Source organism: Hylobates moloch, unplaced genomic scaffold (genome assembly GCF_009828535.3).
Source record: "Hylobates moloch isolate HMO894 unplaced genomic scaffold, HMol_V3 SCAFFOLD_11, whole genome shotgun sequence".
NCBI classification, from domain to species: domain Eukaryota; kingdom Metazoa; phylum Chordata; class Mammalia; order Primates; family Hylobatidae; genus Hylobates; species Hylobates moloch.
In genome coordinates, this window is record NW_026652286.1 from 75492510 (window position 1) to 75516648 (window position 24139).

The 24139-nt window shown below is 38.5% G+C and overlaps 1 protein-coding gene and 1 pseudogene across 1 annotated transcript; one reads left to right on the forward strand and one right to left on the reverse strand.

Annotated features, from left to right (window-relative positions):
- Positions 1–5873: 5873 nt before the first annotated feature.
- MMP12 (matrix metallopeptidase 12) lies at positions 5874–17676 on the reverse strand. Its single transcript, XM_032168120.2, has 10 exons — positions 17575–17676; positions 15647–15894; positions 14596–14744; positions 14386–14511; positions 10680–10841; positions 10040–10163; positions 9086–9219; positions 8548–8707; positions 6919–7025; positions 5874–5974 (listed from the first exon to the last, which is right to left on the reverse strand). The coding sequence occupies exons 1-10, from the start codon at positions 17674–17676 to the stop codon at positions 5874–5876; spliced, it is 1413 nt and encodes a 470-aa protein (XP_032024011.1).
- Positions 17677–23222: 5546 nt separating this feature from the next.
- LOC116477422 (bolA-like protein 3) lies at positions 23223–23646 on the forward strand (annotated as a pseudogene).
- Positions 23647–24139: the final 493 nt, after the last annotated feature.

Genomic DNA, 24139 nt, shown 5'->3' on the forward strand with positions numbered 1-24139 from the left:
TTTCCTCTTTTCGTATCTTCTTTTGGATTAATAGAATAATTTTCAGTATTCCATTATATTAACATTATTGGCTTATTATACTTCTGTCTATTTTTAGTGGATTTTTTTAGAATTAAAATTTTTATCTCTATCTTTTCAGAGTTTACCTTCATACAGAATTATACCACTTCAATTATACCTATAAGAATCTTGCATCTATGTTTTTCCTCACATCCTTTGTGCTATTGTTGTCATACATTTATTTTACTTGTATATATTCTGTCAACTCCATAACACATTTTTCTTTCTTTGCTTCACATAGTTATTTTTAATAATTAAACATAGAAAACTGCCTTTTATATTTACCTATATATTTACTCATTATGATGCTCTTCGTTTCTTTGTATTGATATGTTACCATTCGTTATCATTTCCCTTCTACTTGAAGAACTTCCCTTAATATTTCCTGTAGTGCTTTATCTTCTGACAATCAATTCTCTCAATTGTTGCTTGTCTGAAAACATCTGCACCATTTTTTTTAAGGTTATTTTCACTAGATATTGAATTCTAAATTGATAATGCCTTTTTTCTTTCAACATATTAAATGTGTCACTCCATTGTCTTCTCTCAATATGTAAATATATATATATTTAGAGAGAGAGGTTTATTTATGTAAATATAAATGTTTATATAAATTTTATAATGTTTAATAATATAAGATTACATTTATATAAGATTACATTTTATAAATATAAATAAATCTCTATAAGTATATATATATATTTCTCTACATATATAGAAAAAAGTCAACAAATGTTTCTAAAATATATATATTTTAGAAATATATTTATCCATAAATATATTTCTCTCTATATATAAGACAGGGTCTTGCTCTGTCACCCAGGCTGGAGTGCAGAGGTATGATCATGGCTCACCTTGACCTCCCAGGCTCAAGCAATCCTCCCAACTCAGCCTCCCAAGTAGCTGGGACCACAGGTGTGTGCCACTGCTACTGGCTAATTTTTTGTAGAGACGAGGTCTCCCTATGTTACTTAGGCTGGTGTCAAACTCCTGGGCTCAAGCCATCCTCCAACCTCAGCCTCCCAAAGTATTGGGATTAGTCAAGTGATTTACAGATCAATTTGATCTTTTCAAAGTTTGATTTTAAGTTTTTTTTAGGGTGGGTCTAGTGTACCCTTAACTGTAGGACTAACTGAGTCCTACTATTAAAGTGGCTTCACTGATTTCCCCAGGTGTTAAAAGATATCTTGCCATTCAGGCTGGATGAAATTCAAACCTCTCCTAGCCCTATGTAATCTCTGGAAATTGTTCAGTCTACAGTTCCTTGGTGGTGCATATGCAGTTTAGTATTCATCAGCAGACTCAAGGGGACTTCTCTCCCAATATCTGGAGTGCATTCTCTATGTAACTTCCTCCTCTTCCTTACTTTTCCCTGAAAATTATAGCCACCTCCTCCTCTCTGAACTTTAATCTCTATCTCTCAACTCAGTGAGACCACTGCATTCTGCTTGGTTCCTTTCCCTGGTGCTGTGTCCTGGAAATTACCTACAGGTAGAAAGCAGGGAAGACTTGGGGGCTTGCACCATCAATTTTCTCCCTTCCTGTACTATTTCCTACACTACCTAGTGCTCAACGAATGAAACCATCTTTTTCATATATTTTGTTCAGTTTTATAGTTAATCACAGCAAGAAGCAAAATCCAGTACTAGTTACTGCAATATGACCAGAAACAAAAGTGATCCTGGGATATTATATTTATATACTAACACAAAAAGAGACAAGAGCTTAGATTTTAATCCTCATGGACTGGGAGCTGTCTTGCATAAATCAGTAAATCCTTTTTCTATGGTATATTATGACCTCTTTAAAATATTTTGGTGTTCCTATACCATAATGCTATAATCTAGAAAATCACCCCAGAGATGATACATATTGGAAAGACTATTACTTACGGTCCTCCTAAGATATCCCATTAACTTCCAAGTTGTGACCTTCTACCTACACACTAAACACTCCAACATTTTAATTTCTGGTTCAGACACCTTTATTGGGCCTTGACCCCATCCCATTAACTACTAGACATCTCCCCCTGGCTCCCCAGTTTCAACAGACCTAGTTATTTCCTTTTCATCAATCACACCACCATCTCTTCTGCAACCAGATTTTTCTTCTCTATTCAAAGTCACTTCTTAAACCAGATGCTTAAAAAAATCACCCTATATTATTCCTTTTCAGCCATACTCCATATGCAAAGCAGTCACCAAATCTTATTATTTCTCCCTTCTAGCTGTTGCTCACATGTCTTCCCCACATCTATAATTTAGGTTTCTAGTATTTTTTGCATGGACTAGTACAGTACTATGGTAGTTGTTCTTCTCTGCACATTGCCTTAATTAATTCTGACCTATCTTCTATATTTCCATTCAAAAGATATTCTAAGATGCAATTTGCTCTTTATCCCTGTTAAAATCCTTTCAATAAAGCCATATCATTTATGAGATAAACGTAAAGTTTCATGACAATAAATTTTGTTAATGACCTGGTATCTCCTTCTCCTCTTTTCCCTTTTTATGTTTTGCTCCAATTTTACAAAAATATTATTTTAGTGAGTCTTTGAGGAGGCTCCATTTCCACCTGGAATCCCTTTAGCTACGTCTCCACCTAACAATTCCCTCCCATGTTTTAAAAACACATCTCAAATGTTGTTTCCCATAGGAAATGTTCTGTGGCCCCCAAATCTTTTTGCAGAGATATAATTACACCTCTATTTTGTAAATGCTTCTATTGATCTACTTATTATATTGCATTATAATTTGTTTATATGTCTTGTTTGTCTTTACCATATTTTGTGCCTTTGAAGACATAGATTCCCAGTCATCTTTGAATCCCCCATGCCTATCACAGTGACTCAAATCTAGTATCAACATCAAAAATGTGAATCTGGGAAACTTTATGCAGTCCAAACATGGTACATCCTTTCCTTTCTTCTGTAAAGGCACAGGGTTCCTCACTATCCTATTACAGGATAAGGGGAGAAGCAGAATCAGAAAGACGAAACTACAGTTCTGGAAGGCTTGAGAAATTGTCCACTAATTTAATGTTTTTTGTACTTGTAGTCCACAAGGTAGACAGTCATGTTCTGTTCCTTGTTGACTGATTTGTGCTAAAGTATAATTTTTTAAGGCTAAAAATATGATTTTATGCAAGTATGAAATGAACTTGTTAAAGATATTCTTTAACTCACTAGTAATGAGGGAATCAGTTCAAAGAAGGGCCTGAAGAACAGATATATATACAGTAAGGAATGCTGAAAGAAATTTCCTAATGATATAAATAGGTAATATCTTTATAGGACAGTAAAATGTAATGTTTGAGAGTATCTCTTCTATCTGGCACAAATCAATTTTATCCCTAACAGGTAGGGTTTATTTGCATTGTTATAGAACCTTTCATGTTACTGTCAGTTCTCTATTTCTACCCTTAAAGGTTTATAAACTATTCTACCCAATAAAAAGTCAAAGATGCATACCCTCATAAAATCAGTTACTCCAGAATATTAGCTACACACTGTGCAGCCCTCAATTGTAAAGACACCTGTAATTTCCAAGTCTTGAACATTTTCTTTCCTTACATCAACGAAATAATACTCCTCCGTTTCCCAGAGAAAAAGTGATATTCCCCAGAAGGGACATACATGCAACTCTTAAGACATTTTGAAGACTTTTAATTGAAAAGTAAAAATGCAAACCTTTATAGAGTGAAATGCCAGAAGTTTTAGCTTTAACTTTTTCCACTTTATAAATCTAAAAGGCACAATCTTGTGGTAGTTAATAACATAGATTCTGGTGTCAGGCTGCCTGACCGTGCATCACAGCTCCAAGGCTACCTGACCTAGAGCAAGGTAGAAACTGTTGATGCTTTAGTTCTCTCATCTGAAAAATGAGAATGATGATACTTACCTCATGTTTGTAATCAGGATTAAATGAGCTATTTTCATTTTATATTTTGTATATATACAGCCTTGGAACAGTGCCTGGCACATGGTTAACATTATAAGGATTTGTTTAACAAAATTCGAAAGTACACCACGGATAGAAGAAAAGGAAGAAAGGTTCACATTTAAGTCTTTGAAGACATATTTATGAACATTCATGATAGCGACTCTGGACTTTTATTCCTATTCAGTCATCATTTAAGAGAAATGCCTCCCTCCTGAGTTACCTAAGGCCAAAGACAATTCACGCAGATACCATTCAATTTTCTTTTGATGCTGATTCTGGAGGGAATTTTCTTCTTTTGAGGGAAATCCAGCATTTAGTAACCTGTGGGGAATAACATTTCTTATAGTGGTGAATTGATTCTACTCTTTGCAAAGACAACTCTAATAATACTGAAGGAGCACATACTTGAGTTAAGAACGGATCTGAGCACAGCGGCTCATGCCTGTAATCCCAGCACTTTGGGAGGCCTAGGTTGGGGGTATCACTTGAGGTCAGAAGTTCAAGACCAGCCTGGCCAACATGGTAAGACCCCCGTCTCTACTAAAAATACAAAAATTAGATGGGCGTGGTGGCTGGCACTTGTAATCCCAGCTAATCGGGAGGCTGAGGTGGGAGAATCTCTTGAACCCAGGAGGCGGTGGTTGCAGTGAGCCAAGATCACGCCACTGCACTCCAGCCTGGGCGGCAGAGTGAGCCTCCGTTTCAAAAAAAAAGAAAAAAGATCTGAGACATGAAAGACAAAGAGCTCTATCTCCCTCTAGATACTTTCTGAGCCTCATATTTCCCCTGATTTCAGTTCATTTCACTAGCCAAAAATGATCATCCAGCTTGAAATGGACTTGGCCATTTCTGCAAACTTAAGTACATCAATCAGCAATGATTTACCAATGAATTGAAAACTAAAAGCATTCCACAAACCCGTAAGCTATAAGTGAGAGCTCTACAATGTATACAACCCAGAAAATAGGGGAACTATGTGTCAGGGTAGTGGAGAAAATGGACACAGGGCAGCCCACACTGCCAGAATGATGTGCTTACCAAGCATTGTGTGGTTTTTCACAATAAACCTATGAGGTGGTACCACCTAAGTTTATTTCCTCCTAAATTTAAGGAAGCTTAGATTTAATTGCTTGTTAAGGTCACACAGCAATTACACTGTGAGACTTGACTGTGGATTTTACCAGAATGGGAAATTCCCATTTCATCCCTTCTCTCCAGTCTTGTGGCTATACTCTATAAGTACTCCTTGGGGTCATGTGTAGCCTAGAGGATGTTTTCTTGCCTTGAGACCAAGGACACAAGTGGTGTTACCCAAGTGACCAAAGGAAATCTAAGCTTTTTTTTTTTCTACTTGCCATATTTCTATTCATCTCTTGATACAGTCAGAGAGACTTGTTTTTATTTAGGAGTAGGTTCAGAGTTATTTTCAAAATACACATTCTGTTTCTCAAGAAAAATATATTAAAAACCAAATGATTTTTTTTCAGTTTTTTTATTTGAGCCAAAATATATATACTTAATTTTAGTTATGCCAGAAGTAATTATAATTTCTCAGTCCAAGGATGTTAGGAACCAACTTACAGAGCATGCTCCAAAAAAATTCCCTTGGCCTTTGAAGGTATCCATTTTCAAACTTAATAGTAGAGTCAAGCAAGAATTGACAATTAGAGTTTTCAAAATTGAAAAATATTATATATTTTATATAATCATTGATATATAAAATATATTTATAAAATAACCATATCTATGGTTTACAGATTTTATTTTTATGATACATATCTCTAAGTAGTGGTACACTGAGGACATAGCAAATATGCAATAAATACTTATTAAACTGAAGTGAACTAACAAAAACCATTAATCACACCATTTCTAACAATCAAACCAGCTATTGCTTTTCAGTGTTTTGGTGACACGTTGGAGTAGGAAGTCATATTCAATTTGGTTAGATCCTTGGAAGAAATAGTAGTATTCTGCAAATGAAAACAAATTAAATAGTTTAATTCCCTCCCTGTATTTCTTTACAACAACAACAACAACACAAATCTCTTCTCATAGATTATCTATAATAGATGACCTATGGGCTGTGGTTCATGCCCTTAACTACACACTTTGAGAGGCTGAGATGAGAAGCCTGCTTGAGGCCAGGAGTTTGGGATCAGCCTGGCCATCATCACAAGACCCCATCTCTATTTTTTAATCAAAAAATAACAAATAAAAAAAAGATGAGATGTGATTCGAGAATATAAATGTTGAGGGCCCTTGGTATCATGCCCCCAAAACATCTACCTACAGCCAGTCATACTCCAAGTGGAGGACTCATGAGACAGGATATTGGACCCAGCTAGGGCACACAGGGGCTTTGATGGAGGAAACAACACTGGGGAGGGGAGGGAATACAAACAAACAATCTTGGCCCCATGAACAGTTGCTTAGGCTGGTCTTGTTTGAAGACATACGATACAAACTCAAGCTTTTCTTAACCCACCCTCAGTCCCCAGTCCATGAGGGCCTGTAAGGGCAGAAGGGACTACAGGAAAGGTCAATAGTGCAAGGTGTAGGAAAGGGTGAGACTCCAGACTGCCTGAGTCTTGGCTGCCATGTGCTCGCTTGCACATACTGTGTGGCTGATGTGGTAAAAGGAAATTCCAGAGACTCAGGTACATGAGAAATAGGAACAATCACATTCCCTCTGTCTGCCAGACAACCCTGGGAATATACCACTTGTGCCACCAGCCCCTGCTCATTCTAGCTCTCCTATTCAGAGCCACGTACAGTGTGAGTTTTTCCTTGTGGCCCTGTGAGGAACTGCAGAGACCTGTCCCTTTCCAATTTGGAGCCCTATTCGCTAATCTTAGAGGATTTATAGTTTTGAAATGTTATTTCCAGTATCTTCATGGTTTCCTCATCTACTTACTGTTTTTAGAGTAGAAGACTGCATCAATTTTAGGCCCAATTCCTTGGAAGTTCTTGGTAATCAGTTTGGGATAACCAGGGTCCATCATCTGTGTCCTTTCATTATACCTGAGCAAAGAAGTAACCAGCAGGAATTCAATCAGAAAGTGGCTTTCCTGACATGCACCACCAACCCACCTTCTCTACTGAAGAGCTCTTCCTCAAAGGACTTAAGTTGTTTTGATGAAGAAAACCAAGGACCTAAACAGTTCACTGATTTCCTCTAAGTCCCTATAGGACTCAAACCTATGCTTCCTGACTCTGGTTAAGTCTTTTTTCCACTATCCCATAATACTTCCACTAGTGCTTGGTCCTGCTTTATAGAGTCTGGCATAGAAGGTGATTTGGCTACCGCACAGGCCCCAGTGACCAATTCTTCAGTTGCCTGTCATTGCCTTCTTTTCAAAGCTATACACTGAGACAAAAATATCCATTTCCCCTAAGAAGATAATAAACAGGTCAAGGGGCTAAGAGCCAGGGAACCAAAGGGTTTTATACACACATGTTTGAGAGAAATTGAAAATAAACACTTTTGTTTCCAGGCTATATGGTCATATCCTAGTTTCTCTCTTAAATTCTATTTTACCAGCAAGTGAAAAGAGCTTTGTGTCTCTCTAGACTTCCAAGGGGCAACTGAATCTAACTGTTACCTTGTTTTTATCAATTTGGTTCTCTAAATATTTATGGCTTGCTTAGCACTCTCTCAATGGCCCCTAAGGGAAAAATCCTGGGCCAAGTAGGAGCAGAAAACTAAACAGAAACACTATTCAGAGTTGAAATGCCAATGTTCATAATAACAGGCTACAGCAAACTACGCCCATTTGTGAGCTCTTTGGAAAGTGTTATTTTCTAAAATCAAGTTTTGTTTCTCAAACAGAGCTAAGGGCTGGTGGACAAATTCAAGTCATAAGCATCCAGTATTCAACTGGAATTAGATGTTGAGTTTTAAATGCTTAAGAATAAATAATAGTTGTAAATGTAAGCTTAACATATATGTTATGTCTCATGTCAACCAGGCAAGCAATTTAGGAAATGACTGGCTTACTCAGAAGAAGGAATAAAGAATCCTCTCCTTCTTCAAAATGTAGACAATTGAGACAACAGAGACAGACACTCAAATGAGCTCCTATCCTCACTTGACCATATGACTTTCTTTTAAGGAAGACCTTGCAGGACCTCCTGACCTCCTGTCATTTAGAGGATGGTTTTCTCATTTTGTCTTTTGAATCCAGTGCTTACAGAAAGGAATCTGGAAATCCATAACCCTCGAAACTGACTGCAGATTAAATACGTGGTCTCATACATCTATGACACTATTTTCCAATGTGTTTCCACTATGATAATAAGATGACATTTAAAGTGTTTTTTTTTTAAAAAAAAAAACACATTATCTACTATTTCATGTGTCAGAAACCAAAAACACAAAGAACTAGGTTGACAATAACTATTTCAGTCCTATATTCTCTTAATCTTTCTCCCTGGAAGGTCAAGGAGCTTTGGGAACTTGCACAGAAAATGTGCCTTCTAGAAAACCTCACTCCATGCCTGTTTCACAATCTGAGGGGTCAAATGACCAGCCATTAAAACTCACCTCCAATACTGGTTACCTACGAAGAAGTAGGTCCTATAAAAACGTGGGTTAAAAACAGCTGCATCAATTTTTTTCACAAAGTTAGGAAAACCAAAAGAATGTATGCTCTTGGGATAATTTGGCTCTGGTCTTAAATTGCTAATTAACCAGTATTTGTCATCTGTGAAGACAAAGAAATAGGGTAATTTGAATTATATAGAAAGAGTAATAAGAAAATATTGATTTACTATAAACAACATAATTCCTTTCCAACAGTTATAAAATGTATTGCTTATTGATCTTAAACGTAGTCTCTTTTCTATGGTTCCTATGGTTTTTTTTCACAAGTACTACTATTTTATAGTTTACAAACTTTTCCCAGAAGTTGTATGTATTACTTAGGTATTTAGGCTATTTTAGTTTACAGTTCAGAGCGAGACACTATTAATAAAATCAAGAGTGCTTTCTTGGTCTATATCTATTAAAAAATATTAGTCTCTTCTCAATTTATTCTCTTCCTTGAAGTAAACTCAATGGCAAAACTGAAGATTAGAATTACCTTTAAAAAGAAAAACTTGATTTCTGGCTTCAATTTCATAAGCAGCTTCAATGCCAGATGGCAAGGTTGGCCATAAGGAAGAAATTAAATTAACACTGATCTTTGGTCTCTCAGAAACCTTCAGCCAGAAGAACCTGACATGAAAGACATTTGACACATGTTAAAAAACAATGTAGACTCAAGAACCATGGCATGTGAATGGGAGGGAACTGTGAAAAGACCCAATGTTTCTTTCCATTGCCTTCACATTCTGTTCCATGGATGTCTGATGTTCATGGATCCACAAGAAAAGCATATCAATCAACTCTTTGATAATAACAATGACTTTAACAAGCAATCTGGTATACAGAAATACCCTGGAGCTTGGAATCCAGGGATCTAAGCTTCTAGTTTGACCCTACAATCCACTCACCAGTTTTGTAACCTCAAGGAAGTCACTATCCTCAAGTGTCTCAGTCTTATAATCTCAAAAATGGGAAATATTTGTCCTACTTGACAAATGTTAATCTTCCCAACTGCCCCTCCTTACCACCAATATCTGCTTTAGTCTGTGTTCTATGAAAGATACCCTAAGTTATCCTGGAATTCTCTTCTCCATAACCAGGAAATCAAGTCTCTTGCATAGGAACTCTTTTACAGTCTTAGTTTCAGACTTCACCATTTTTATCTATGATTAAAATAATCTGGCTTCTGTTTCCTGTCTTCTAAATCCCCATCCCAGATTCCTACTGCAAATCATTTTTTACACACCAGTTTTCTAGTTAAAATAAAAATGTAATTACACCTGTCTCCTGCTTCAAAACCTTTAAGATCTCCTCACTGCCTACAGAATCGAGTCCAAGTTCCTGCTTACAAGTTTCATCTACTTCATTTTCAATTATTTTCCACTGTTTTTTGACAAAAAAAATTTAAGGCAGAAACTTTAATATTGATTAGATATGAAAATGATCCTACCTGTCTTTGAAGAAAAAGATCTTATCTCCCACTCTAGTGACAGCATCAAAACTCAAATTGGGGTCACAGAGAGCTGGTTCTGAATTGTCAGGATTTGGCAAAGGTTGGTTCTCTTTTGGGTGTCCTGAAAATACATTTCAAGAAGCATTAGTAAACAAAATCTGCATTTTAGTTCAGAGGAGGAACTGTTATGTGTTAAATACTCAATTTTCTTAATGAACATTGCATCAAAATCATTTTAAGCTTTCTATAACATTCACAGGAAGTATAAAGTAAGGTTTTTTTTCCATATGGTTGCAATATGGTGGAGGAAGAAAATCTGATTATCTTTACTTTCCTTTTCCAGTTATAATAGATTGTTTAATGTGTGGGCCTTCATCAATAAGGCCATGGTATCTTGGATAGAAAGAATACCGGACTTGAGGCCTCTGGTTCTGCCTCTGGCTCTGACATTAACATACTAGGTCTCTTGTCCTCATCTGTATAATGAAGATAATACCTGTGTCACCTGCCACACAGGGTTCTTATGCGGCTTAAAAAAAAGACAGATATTAACATTTTATCCAAATATAGATATTGTTAGACTATTCATAAAAGTGAATATCTTTATATGGCAAAATGATAAAGAAATTCAACTCACCGTAGAGGGACTGAATGCCACGTATGTCATCAGCAGAGAGGCGAAATGTGTTGATGTCAACATACTTGTAGGTGGGGAACATTATGGCCTTTGGATCACTGGAATGGCCAAGACCTAAGGAATGGCCAATCTCGTGAACAGCAGTGAGGAACAAGTTTGTGCCTAAGAAGAAACCAAAGACAGAAAGCTGTGAAATGCATTATCATCTTGGACAATAACACAATATCTGACACAGTGAAAAAGAAAGATTTGACAATCTTTTACTTATTTCTCTACCCTTTTGAATTGGGTTTCTCAACCTCAGCACTTCTGACATTATAGGCCAGTAGTCTGGGCTGTCCTGTGCATTATAGTTGTTTAGAAATCTCAGGTTTTACCCCTAAATGCAAGTAGCAAATCCTTTTTAGTTTTGACAACCAAAAAATGTCTCCAGACATTGTCAAATATCTCCTTGGGGACAAAATTGCCTCGGGTTAAGGACCTCTGCACTAGTAGACAAATGAAATATATTCTGTTGTAAAAATTCCTAGAATAACTCACAGCTGCGTTCAACAGTTTTCATTGCTCCTAAATAATTCTCAACTTTCATGACTCAATTCTATTTTTAGTCTTCATGAAGCTTTACTAGATGTAGAAAAAAATGTCTTTAGCAACCGTCTTTTCGTAAACCCAAATATAAGGCTATCATTAAGTTTCAGGTACTGTGAGTCACTGAGAAATGTAACACATTATGTCTAATTATCATACAATCGAAAGGAAGCCGCTGTGCTCTCCATTACGGATGAGGAAAGAGTATTTATAAGATTAATCAAATTAAATGCTTGAGCCAAGATTAATGTTTCTGCTTTTACTACACATGATTCTAAATAAAATTAAAGAGTCTATATGACTCAAGGAAAGAATATAAAAAACAAAAATGAGAAAAAATAAATAATTCTTAAAAGAGTTTATACTTGTAATTTAGACATATTTGGACTACCAAGTTACAGTGTTTCCTGTCTTTTTTTTTGAGCGCCATTCAGACTTCGCCATTTTTATCTGTGATTAAAATAGTCTGGTTTTATATCTGTCTTTTCTTTTGAGTCCCACAAGAAATCCTTGTTCATTTTTGTGTTATGTCCTAGAGAATGCACCTTTGTAGGTAAGAGAAGAGAGAGGGGTGTGTCCCTTCTCTCAAATTTCTCAATTTGCAGAATATTTTAAATTCCTAACTAACATTTTTGTTTCCTAGTCCAATGCCTTCATTTTTGTCTTTTTCTATGACAAAATTGTAGTTCAGAAGAACTGACTTGCCCAGAGTCACACGTCACTTAGCTGCAGAGCCTGGCCTCGGAATACTCTCCCATACCCAAGTGCAAAGAGTCTACACCTCTCTCGGGGAGTGGCTAGATACAAATCCTTCAAGAATTTTCTGTATCATGGGTCCAGTAACCTTCCCAGCAAGACTGGGAAGAATAAGCAAAGTTTTTACAATTTAGCCTAAACCTGAACTATTCTCAATTCCTATAATATGCCTATGAGCCACCACCATTGATCCTCATCTGGAAATAATGGGTTTATGTTTGTATTCTGTTTCTCACTAGATTGTGTGCTCAGGGGTTGGACTGTGTCCTTTTCATCTCTGTACTCAAGTAACCTCATCACCCAATACCATAATAGAATAGGTCAGCAAGCATTGACCTATTTGTTTATTTGATTTACTGGGTAAAAGAAAACAGGCTGAGGCTGGATGCGGTGACGGTGACTCACACCTGTAATCCCAGCACTTTGGGAGGCCAAGGCAGGCGGATCACCTCAGGTCAGGAGTTTGAGAGCAGCCTGGCCAACATGGTGAAACCCCGTCTCTACCAAAAAAAAAAAAAAAAAAAAATTAGCAGGGCCTGGTGGCCAGCATCTGTAATGTAATCCCAGCTAGTCAGGAGGCTGAAGTAGGAGAATTGCTTGAACCCCGAAGGCAAAGGTTGCAGTGAGCAGAGATTGTGCCACTGCACTCCAGCCTGGGCAACAGAGCAAGACTCCATCTCAAAAAAAGCAAATAACAGCAACAACAACAACAACAACAACAAAAACGGCTGAAAATAAGCCTTTTAAGTTATAATTGTCATAAATAACTTCACTTTCTGAAAGCATTGAATCAATCCAATTAAAAAATAAGGCAGTATGACAGACAGAAAATACTGGGTTAAGAGGTAGGAATGCATATTCTGGCCCAGCTTTACCACAAACTAGCCACTAACCTTCTCTTGGTCTTAATTTCCTCTACCTACAGAAAGCTGTATTAAATTACTCTTCTAAGGTCCATTAGAATTCCAAAACATTTTTTTGAGGCTAACTAGCACACATATCCCATTTTAGATGAAGGAATTACAATACCCCAAATAACCTTGGATAAAATTTAGGGACATATAACATGTCTGACTGAGGATTTGCTGTTCAGCAACTACCTAATCCTACATGATCTGTCTTTTGACAATAAAAAAGTCCTCTTCTCATCAAAAACTTTATAAGCCTTAGGCTATGTGTTAGACTAAAACAAATAGTCTTTCTGGTGGACATAGTATTTATAAAAGTATTGCCATCCAACTTGTGCAATATCAGCTAGAGAGGAGGATGCTGAGTAGAGAATATTATTGATCACTTTCTCCTCATTTACTTTCCACATGAGGGAGTCATAGAATCTAAAATTTCCAATAGAAAAATTAAGAAGGCACTGTCATGATGGTTAGGGTTTTCCCATGCTAGTGATTCCCCTAAATAACAGGGGAGTTTAATTAACCTCATGTCAACTATCTGAGGGGGATGGTAAGTTACAGTCATGATGTAAATGCCCTCAAGGTGTTAAATGTTCAGTTGGGCATTCTGAAATTTTTATCCCAAGACCACATGAAAGTACATGACTGTATAATCTTGTGTTTCTCTATAGGGATACCTAGATTCTCTATAACTTTTTCTTTCTTGGTCACTATGAATTTAAGAAGTTGTCAGCATATTATGAATCATAGATGACGATCTTATCCTCTAATTGTTGGCACACACAGAATTAGTATGTGTTTGCTTTTGAGTTTATGGATTTCACTAGGTCAAAAACTTATCATCTAGGCTGGGCACAGTGGCTCACACCTGCAATCCTAACACTTTGGGAGGCTGGGACAGGAGGATCTTGAGGCAACACAGCAAGATCCTGTCCCTACAAAAAATTTAAAAATTAGCCCGGCGGGTAGCGCACACCTGTGGTCCTAGCTACTAGGGAGGTTGAAGTGGGAGGTTTGCTTGAGCACAGGAGTCCAGGGCTATAGTAAGTTAGCATCATGATACGTCATGCCAGCCTAAGTGACAGAGCAAGACCTTGTCTCAAAAAATAAAACTTACCACCTAATTAACAGCTTTTACCTTTTCATATTATGCTTCTTAAGGTTCCTGTGAGCTTATGCTAATGAACTAGCTCATAGTTCATAGCATCATCATAAATTGTTAGAGCTGATCTTCAAGATGATCTAGTTTAATATCCTCAATTTACAGAGGGTGAAGTTGAGACCCATACAAAGTGTTAAATTTGATTTAGAGGCAAAATTATAATCAGAACAAGATTTTCCATCATATAATCATTTGTCAGAATGTAATCTCTCGAAACCAGAATTTTGAATTTGTTAGGGTTTTTGTTGTTTTCCTGTTTGCTTAGTTGTGGTTTTTTTTTTTTTTTGCCCACCTTCGGAATGTGTAGTCCAGAATTCATCATCATCAAAATGTGCATCCCCTCCAAGGCCAGATCCAGGTCCAAAAGCATGGGCTAGGATTCCACCTTTGCCATCAAAAGCATGGAAGTCTCCATGAGCTTTTGGAAAAGGAAGGAAAATTAGTCCTTCTATACATCCTATAGATCATGCCAAATGACGAAGATGAAGTACAAGTTCCCTACCTCCACGTGCAAAAACCACCAAAATGTCAGCCACGCCTGTTTTAATCTTGCTGAATTTCAAGGGGGTAACATTACTCCATACTTGGAAAGCTTTCCGGATTGTGTTGTCAACATCCTCACGGTTCATGTCAGGTGTGTAATTATTGATTCTTTATCAGCAAAAAGAGAGAGAAAAATGTATGGAAGGCAGTGTTAATTTTGTCTTACCACAATACTTCATTTTTGCTAGCACAATTGGAAAATGGATCATTTCATCAGTCAAGAGTCCAGATTTTAAAACTTGCTTCATTAAGTACAGAAACATTTTTTCATGGACAGCTTCCTCCTTAACCAAAATCTAACTTAATTTCTTCCTATTTAAAACTCACAGATCATCACTGTGAAGGATTTGCTTTCATAGAAGTTATGCTTTTTGCTCCTGCTCCCAGGTTCTGCATTTATCCATCTTGGCTACTCTATAAACTTCCCTGTCTCTTATTTATAGTAAATTATCTTATTTATAGTAACTTTAGCTTCATTCTCCTTTTATTTGCAAATTTTTTTTTGAGATGGAGTCTTACTTTGTCACTTAGGCTGGAGTGCAGTGGCACGATCTCGGCTCACTGCAAGCTCCGCCTCCTGGGTTCACGCCATTCTCCTGCCTCAGCCTCCCGAGTAGCTGGGACTACAGGTGCCCGCCACCATGCCCAGCTAATTTTTTTGTGTGTTTAGTAAAGACGGGGTTTCACCATGTTGGCCAGGATGGTCTCGATCTCCTGACATTGTGATCCACCCACCTCAACCTCCCAAAGTGCTGGGATTACAGGCGTGAGCCACCGTGCCTGGCCTATTTGCAGCTTTTAAAATCTGCTTTGGACTGACAAGCCAAACAATTCTCCCCTGAGTGAACAATTCTTCCTTCTAGAGAAAATGAATTTTAACAGAGATAGCATTAACAACTGAGGGAGGTTACTTTATCTACTTCCAGATTTAGGGCTGTCTAACTGGTTCAGGTTAGAAGTCAGACCTATGGGAAAGTAGAAAAATACAGGGCGACATACACCAACATTACCTGTAGGTGATATAATGTTTCCTCCACACGGGCCTCCCTGACATTTCCCTCAAATGATGGATATCGGGGACTCCACATCGAGGTGCGTGCATCATCTCCAGAGTAGCTGTGTCCAGTTGCCCAGTCACTTTCAGCCCCAAGAACTGCTGCATTTCCTGGATTTTTTCCTTCATTAAGTTTCCACTATATTTCATTTTTGTCATTGAAAGTTTGTTCATCTCAAGGCCATAAAATCTTTCTAAGTATCTCTGGAAAAAAAAATACATTCAGCAATGCGTAATTATGCACAGAAAAGTTTCTTTTGGGAGCTCCACATATATGACTCAATTGCACACTGATGCTTTCGGACCAGGAATGTTGCACATCTTACTCACAGGTTAGATTATTGTTGTTTGACAATTAATTATAATCAGGAAAAAAATCTTAATTTTTTGTACTATCAAAGACATGTCAGCCAGGAGCAGTAGCTCAGGCCTGTAATCCCAGCATTTTGGGAGGCTAAGGAAGGAGGATTGCTTGAGCCCAGGAGTTCGAGGCTAGCCTGGACAACATGGCGAAACCTCCTCTGTACAAAACATACAAAAATTATCCCAGAGCATTGGTGCATGCCTGTAGTCCCAGCTACTCAGGAGGCTGAGGTGAGAGGATCACTTGAGCTTGGGAGGTAGAAGCTACAGTGAGCCGTGATTGTACCACTGCACTCCAGCCTGGATGACAGACACAGACCCTGTCTCAAAAAAAAAGAAAAAAACAAAGACATGTCATAAACTATTAGCTAGATTTATTCCTGGAATCCCAGTGGAAGTATCTTTTTTAAAACGTCATTTATTCATTTTTAAGAGACAGGAGTTTCTCTTGGTCACTCAGGCTGGCCACAGTGGTGCATACCTGTAATCCCAGCACTTTGAGAGGCCAGAGTGGAAGGATTGCTTGAGCCCCAGAGTTTGAGACCAGCCTGGGCAACAGGGTGAAACCCTGTCTCTACTAAAAATACAAAAATTAGCCAGGATTGGTGGCACAAGCCTGTAGTCCCAGCTACTTGGGAAGATGAGGCAGTAGGATCACCTGAGCCCAGCAGACGGAGGTTGCGGTGAGCCAAGATCATGCCACTGCACTGTAGCCTGGGTGTCAGAGTAAAACTCTGTCTCAAAAAAAAAAAAAAAAAGGAAAGAAAAGGATACATGAATTATTAATGTTATTAATATAAGTTGGGACACAAATTTCTTGCTTAAAAACTCAAAGCTAAACAAAATGGACAACTATGATAAATTCAACGTTAAAATAATCTTAGAAAATATGGAGACCAAACTCTTTTAATTAAGGAAAAGAATTTAAGAATTGAAAAAAAATCCATAAAAAATGCTATAAAGATGGGCCTGGCATGGTGACTCACGCCTGTAATCCTATCACTTTGGGAGCCTGAGGCGGGGGATTGCTTGAGCCCAGAAATTGCGGATGAGCCTGGGCAACATAGTGGAACCCCATCTCCATAAAAAAGAAAAAGAAAAGCTATAAAGATATATCTGAGATGACTGAGGGTAAAGAGAATATGCTTAAATTATCATGGAAGCCTGAAGTGGTCATATTAATCCTGCCATTGTTCAGATCTCAGATTATTAACTGGCATTTAATGATTAGTGTAAAATACCATAACAGAAGTGAACTCCAATTATATTGAATGGAAATTTCTTGGCCAAAGGTTTTTAGAAGAAGAAACAAGTTCATTTGCCAATTTCATAACACTCCTTCAAAACCAATACCTCTTTTTTATATTCCTCTTTGGCAAAGAAAAACTTAATACTGAAAGCAGACAGCCTCCTAGAGCAATTTTCAGCTGATACTTAAAAGCAAACAAACAAACTGGTTAATGCAATTAAATCTTAAAGACAAACATCAAGCTCGTTAAATACTGTAGTGTCCATACTTACTTCACCAAATAGCACATCATTTTTTTCCAGGCTTGTAGAGCTGTTCAGGGGAAGAGCTCCAGAAGTAGTGGCCTGCAGGAGCAGTATTAGAAAAAACTTCATTGTAAGCTTCTAAATGGATCAACTCAGTTTACTCTGTTCCTTTCTAGCCTAAGTTCCTGAACCGTTCCTCTTTATATAGCTCTTAGTCCAGGCTCTGTGAATATGAATCCTATGAGTGACTCATAGTTGATATCATCCCTTGATTTATCTCAAAAACATGCAAACAAAAGCATGACCTTATTTAGACAACAATGGATCAATTAGCATCTAGTCCATCACTCAAGCAATTCAGAGTATGTACGTTCAAAATTATAAATAGGCCCCTACTTCCACCTATCCTACGAAATAAGTCCTTGTAAAAGAAATATCAAGCAACTGAAAGAGAAGGAGAACTTAAAATATATTTTCTTAAAGCCTGATATTCTCGATTTTCATTATAATACTTTCCTTATATTCATTATAGATAAAAAAAGTTTTTAAAGTAAATGTTGAAAGATTAGATAAAATCCTTTTGCTGCAGTAAATGAGTGCTCTCTAAACGGAATCCAGCTCCCTGGAGAAATGTGATACAGAGATTTTATATGTAGCAAAACCAAAATTTGTAATATCGTGATACTTCATTGTTTATTCCACGTGTTGTACTGGCTCAGATCCTGATTCTGTAACTTAACATCTTCAGACATCTAAGCTGAAGCTCAGTCCCAAATGGGTACCTGGATAGATTCCAGAGGCAAACTTTCCCTATATCCTAGATTGTCTAGCATTGGTAGGATATGGGTTAACTCTTTTCAACTTTAGCAGATGGGAAAAGTTTGCCTCTGGAATCTATCTGCCTATCACCTCAGCTTCTTTCCCTCTTGACCTAATTGTCCCATTGCACAGAATCTGTCTCTTACTCAATAGAGAATATTTAAGCGCTAAAAACTTTTACAAGTCAGGGAATAAAATTCCAAAGGTAGAACTGCAAGCAGTGGTGCTGCAGTGTGAGGATAAATTCTACTCAACACCCCTTCAAATCACATGATAAGTTCGCTGCCTCCTGATTGTATGGGGACAGTCTGGACGGTGGGGTATGGTGCACGTAAGAGCGTGTTAAGATTTAGCCATTGCTCTTACCCGCCTCAGTGGCCTGGGAAACAGTCTGCTGGCTGCTTGAGTGCGGCTTAAAGAAAAGGAGAAAAATACAGAAAAAAATAATTTTCCAATTTAAAAATTATCTTGCCGCACTCTTGCAGAGAACTATGCAGATTCTTGCTGGTCTGTTCTCCTCTCTCTAGCCATTGATTTGTTTTCTCTGTGTCTATCCAACCTACAAATACAGTTGGTCATTCTGCTGTGAGAATGTCACTTTTTAATGACACGAAGTTTAACAGACTTGCCTTCTGTGATCTAAATAGTATCTCTAAATCCAGATCACTTGGTTTTATAAATGTTTTCCAGAAAATTGTTATCAATCCTCTGGTGAGATGCCACATCAGACCAGGTGAAACTGGTGTCATGGGTCACTTACTGATCTGGTAGTGTAGATTACAGGCTACTCCATTAAGATGTCCATTCTCAATGGGGGTGATGTCACCCCCAACTGGGTGAAAAATTGGTCATCAAAGGCAAAAAAATATATTTTTGTGTATAAAAGACAGATATGCATACAGCACATGAGCAGATATAGAATTTATCTCTGCTATTAAATTTGTATGGGGGAAATCTCTAAAGTGTCTACAAAGCCTCTTTATCAGGAGTAGTAATAAATGTTGAGAAACCCCGATCTATGTATTACAAAGGAAACAGAACTAAAATTTATGGAGAGGCTGTAACAGCTGCCAGCAGTTTCATGCACCATCGTATTTAATCCTCACAATAGTCATTTATGGATGAGGAAACTGAACTCAAATAACTTACCCAAAGCCACACAACTAGTAGTTGGCATAGCTGAGGTTTGAGACCGAGTCTGTTTCCAAAGCCTTTCTGCTTCCATTAAACCAGGCTGCAAAGTCAAAGTCAGTTCAGAGATGCTTGAGTCATTCTCTCTGCTGCCCCCAGATATTTACCTTGTTGTTGGAGAGTAAGAACAGGAAAATAAACAAATCACTAACAGTACATATGTATATGTCATCACATTGTCTCTACCTTATGATGTACACATAGGACAAGTTAATTCGTCTATGTCAACACAACTGGCTACGATGGCTCCAAACATTATGCTCCTCAGAGGTGCTCTGGGCCAATTCCTGGGGAGCCCTTAGCAGCAGGGCACTGCTCAGGCCATGGCAGGGGAGGAGATGGCAGAAGTTTATCCTCCAGAGAACAGACGAGAACTGCTACCACCCTGGGGAACCCAGATCCACCTACAATATTGCTAGGACTGTCTGCTTACTCCTGGCACCTGCAAGAGCAAAGGGGATAGCACGGCTTTAACTAAAAAGCAAGAAAGTACGTATCACAGTATTATTTTTGTAGTGTTTGCAGTAATAAGATACTCATAGAACTTGGAAGGGTGGCTTACAACTGTAGTCCCAGCTACTCAGGAGGCTGAGGTGGGAGGATCTCTTGGCCCTGGAGTTTGAGGCCAGCCTGGGCAACATAGCAAGACCCTGTCTTTAAAAAGAAAGATATTCATAAGAAGACCCAAATTTGAAAAAAAATCAAAATGACAAAATGAAATGTGTTGTAGCAACAAGTCAGGACAGGGTCAGGAGACCTCCCAGATGTCTCCTTAAGCAATTCACTTCCCTTTTCTGAATTTCCATTTCTTCATCCATAAAAGGAAAAGGTGAACTAGCTGAAGTTTTCTTCCTCCATGGACAGACTCTTGGCGTGTGAAAGGGATTTCTTTGTATATCTTGGAAGAATTCTTCCCTTCTGGTCCTTGCTGATGACATACTTAGATTTGCCTCTGGATTCCTGGGGATGATACCACAAATGACTTCAGGTGATTGTATCAGGGATGTATCCTGGAATGTCCTGGTGTCTGGCTAAAGAAGGAACAACATAATAGATGCTTTTGGAAGGTTGGTGCTACAAAATCTGCCTTATGGTAAGGAAACTGCTCTCAGCGCTTTCTCACAAGAAACTCTGAAGTCAGCTACTTTCTACACTTTCATAAACGTGCTCTTCTTCACACAGAGCATTGACAAGGATCCCTTGATTCTTGCTTTCCTCAGTGTGGCCCCTGGAAGCCATGTCTTTGCTGGGACCCGCAGCTTCCAGTCTGGGCCTATGTCAGAATCATCTCATAGCTCCTTCCTACCGCAGGAGAGAGATCTGGGCAGATAGTTGATCTCCCTTCTCATTCCCTTTACCAACCTCTTTTAGAGGCTTACCTAAGAGTGCAGTAAAGCAAGATAGCAATCATTGACCCCTCAAAGTGTGTCAGGCCGTAGACTAAATACTTTTCCCTATTATTTAATGGAATTATTGTAACAACCCTTTTCCAGTAGCTACCATTATTATTCCAGTTTTACAAATGAAGAAATTAAGTGATAAAGAGCTTGAAGTGATTGCCCAAGGTCATAAAATGTCGGAGCTAAGATTCCAAGGCAAGTCATCTTGAGCATAGCTTTATTAAGCAAGTCACTTGAGCATAGCTTTATCAAATCGAAGTGGAATTCTTTTTTGCCCAAAGTGGTCATCTTGACTCCACGACCTTAGTTTGTAACCACCTCAGTGTTCCATGGCTGCCCAAGGGGTCTTGATCTCCTCATACTTGACCCACCTGGGACAGTTGGTGAGTCAAGGCCTAGAGAGAATCAAAATTTGAGTGTAATATCCTATTTTTATTTCCAACGAGGACATTCTTTCACTTCTTTGTATCTTTAGCAGCTTTTTTTCTGTATCTTGCATCCTACTACTCTCTCAAGAGACTCCCCGCCAATCTTCCAAAAACAGGTTCCTTCCTGTGTGGTTAAGGCCAGTTCTTGCTTTCAGTGAGTCTCAGGAACACATCCTGCCTATAATGACTGTTCCACAAGGGAAGTTCACTCCTGATGTCCTTTGGGCCCTATTGTCTTGCTAGATTCATTCATGCATGTTAACCGAGCACCTACTAACTTCAAGGTAGTTCTAGGCCCCAGGAATACAGTGGTGGAGAACCAGAATCTCATCTGGCTGCAGACTTAGATGCACGATGTTCTCCTCTCGGGCTAAGGGGAAGAGAATAAATATTAGTGAGCAGCAATAGTATGTCCTAGTATTTATAATACATTGCCTCATTTAATCATCACTAAAGCATAAAGAGGCAAAGGTTACATATTTTTTTTTTTAGAGATGAGGTCTCACTCTATTGCTGAGGCTGGAGTACAGTGGCACGATCATAGCTCACTACAACTCCTAGGCTCAAGTGATCCTCCCAACTCGGCCTCCAAGTAGTTGGAACTACAGGTGTGCACCAGCACAGGCAAAGGTTATTATCCTCATTTTTTTAAAAGGTGGAGCTTCCCTCTGTTGCCCAGGCTGGAGTGCAGTGACGTGATCTTGGCTCACTGCAACTTCCACTTCCCAGCTTCAAGCGACACTCCTGCCTCAGCCTCCCGAGTAGTTGGGATTACAGGCGCACACCACCACGCCCAGCTAACTTTTGTATTTTTAGTAGAGACGGGGTTTTACCATGTTGGCCAGGCCGGTCTTGAACTTCTGAGCTCAGGTGATCCACTCGCCGTGGCCTCCCAATGCTGGGATTACAGGCGTGAGCCACCACACCCAGCCATTATCCTCATTATCAAAGGAAACACCAGAGGGTCCTAGAGGTCAGATCACAGAACTTAAAAAGGTAGGGTTTGCAGATGGATGCCAGGGACTATGCAGAGGGCCTCTTTTTCTTCTACTTGAGAAGAGAATTATTCTCCTGGAGTCCCAGCCTCAGAGAAATGCTGGGGAAAAGCCACATTTCTTGCCTCAGCATTTATGACCCTGAGCACATTATTCACATTCTTACTTCTTTCCAAGAGCCTAAATCCACTAAAGTGAATACAGTTTAAGAAGAGAGTAATTTCTCCTGAAGTGAGTTAATACTGAGAGTGGTGGGAGAGTCCATGGGTTCTGGGTGCCAGGAAGAACTGAGCCCCACTCTATGGCCGCACTGCAAGGATGTGGTGGGACCACAGAAGGAATCATCACAGGATGCTGCAGGGAAGTGAGATGCAGGGCCTGGTGCCTCTAACTTCCCTGAACCAAGCATGCCACAAAAGCAGCAGTGAGCAGAACTGAGAAGATATGCAGGCTGGGTGGGCCAGTAGGGAGGAGATGGAACTCCAGATGATTACGGCTGAATTTCCTTCCAACTAAAAGGGATGGAGGCTCAGAATAGAAGTTAAATTTTCAGGAAGTGGCTGGGCATGGTAGCTCACTCTTGTAATCCCAACACTTTGGGAGGGAGAGGTGGGATGATCGCTTGAGGCCAAGTTCAAGACCAGCCTGGGCAACAAAGGGAGACCTTATCTTTATTTTTAAAAATGAAAATAAAATTTGGCCAGGTTTGTTGGCTCATGCCTATAATCCCAGCACTTTGGGAGGCCAAGGAGGGAGGATTGCTTGAGCCCAGGGGTTTGACACCAGCCTAAGCAACATAATGAGACTTTGTCTCTATTTAAAAATGTAGGTGTCAGCCAGACATGGTGGCGTGAAGCCCGGCCGCGGCAGCACCTCTGCTCTGCAGGATCCACTATGTCCATAGGATATTTGCCTCCCAGAATGAAAGGGAGCTCAAAGTGACCCAAATTCTCAAAGAAAATTTTCCTTGAGCTACAGTGATCAAAGTCACTGACATTTCAGGGGGTTGAAATTAAATAGAAATTTAATTTAATTAATTAATTTAAATTGAATTGAAAATGAAATTAAAATTGAATCAGAAGAATTTAAGCAGAAGAGAACTGTTCAGCAGTACTGCATGGTTAATCAGGCACTAAAAGAAGAAATCAAAGGGATGCATGGATTATAGATATTTACCTCTGTCCCCAAATGCTGACCATGCCCTGGCTGCATGGATGCTGCTGCTTAAAACCTTGGATGAACTTGACTGACACCATTCTTCCCTAGACATTCACCAAAAAATGTGTATATTTTGTTCATATACATTTCCATGTTATAATTATAGAAGATGTGTAATCCACTTACATGTTAATTAAAAGAAACAAACAACTGAAGTTTTGGAGGGTCAAAAAAATAAAAAATAAATAAAAATGTAAAAAAATGAAAATAAAACTATAAAAAAATAATTTTAGGGAAGAAAATGCAATATATGTGGCACAGCTGGACTGAGATTCACACATACTACATACACAGGAGAGATACTTAACATGGTACTTTCTACATAGTAGGTGTGCTGTATTATCATTAATATTATTCTTATTATGGTTACTATTAGTGTATTTTAAGCATAGTATGTTTTGCCTCATTTTTCAAGAAAGTGTATAAACTTCATGGATTGTAGACCCTTTTTTAGCCTTCAAAGACTGCCAAAAAAAAATCGTACCACTAGACAGTTAATAAAGAGGCAATAGACTTTAAATAAACTGAAACAAAAGTATGG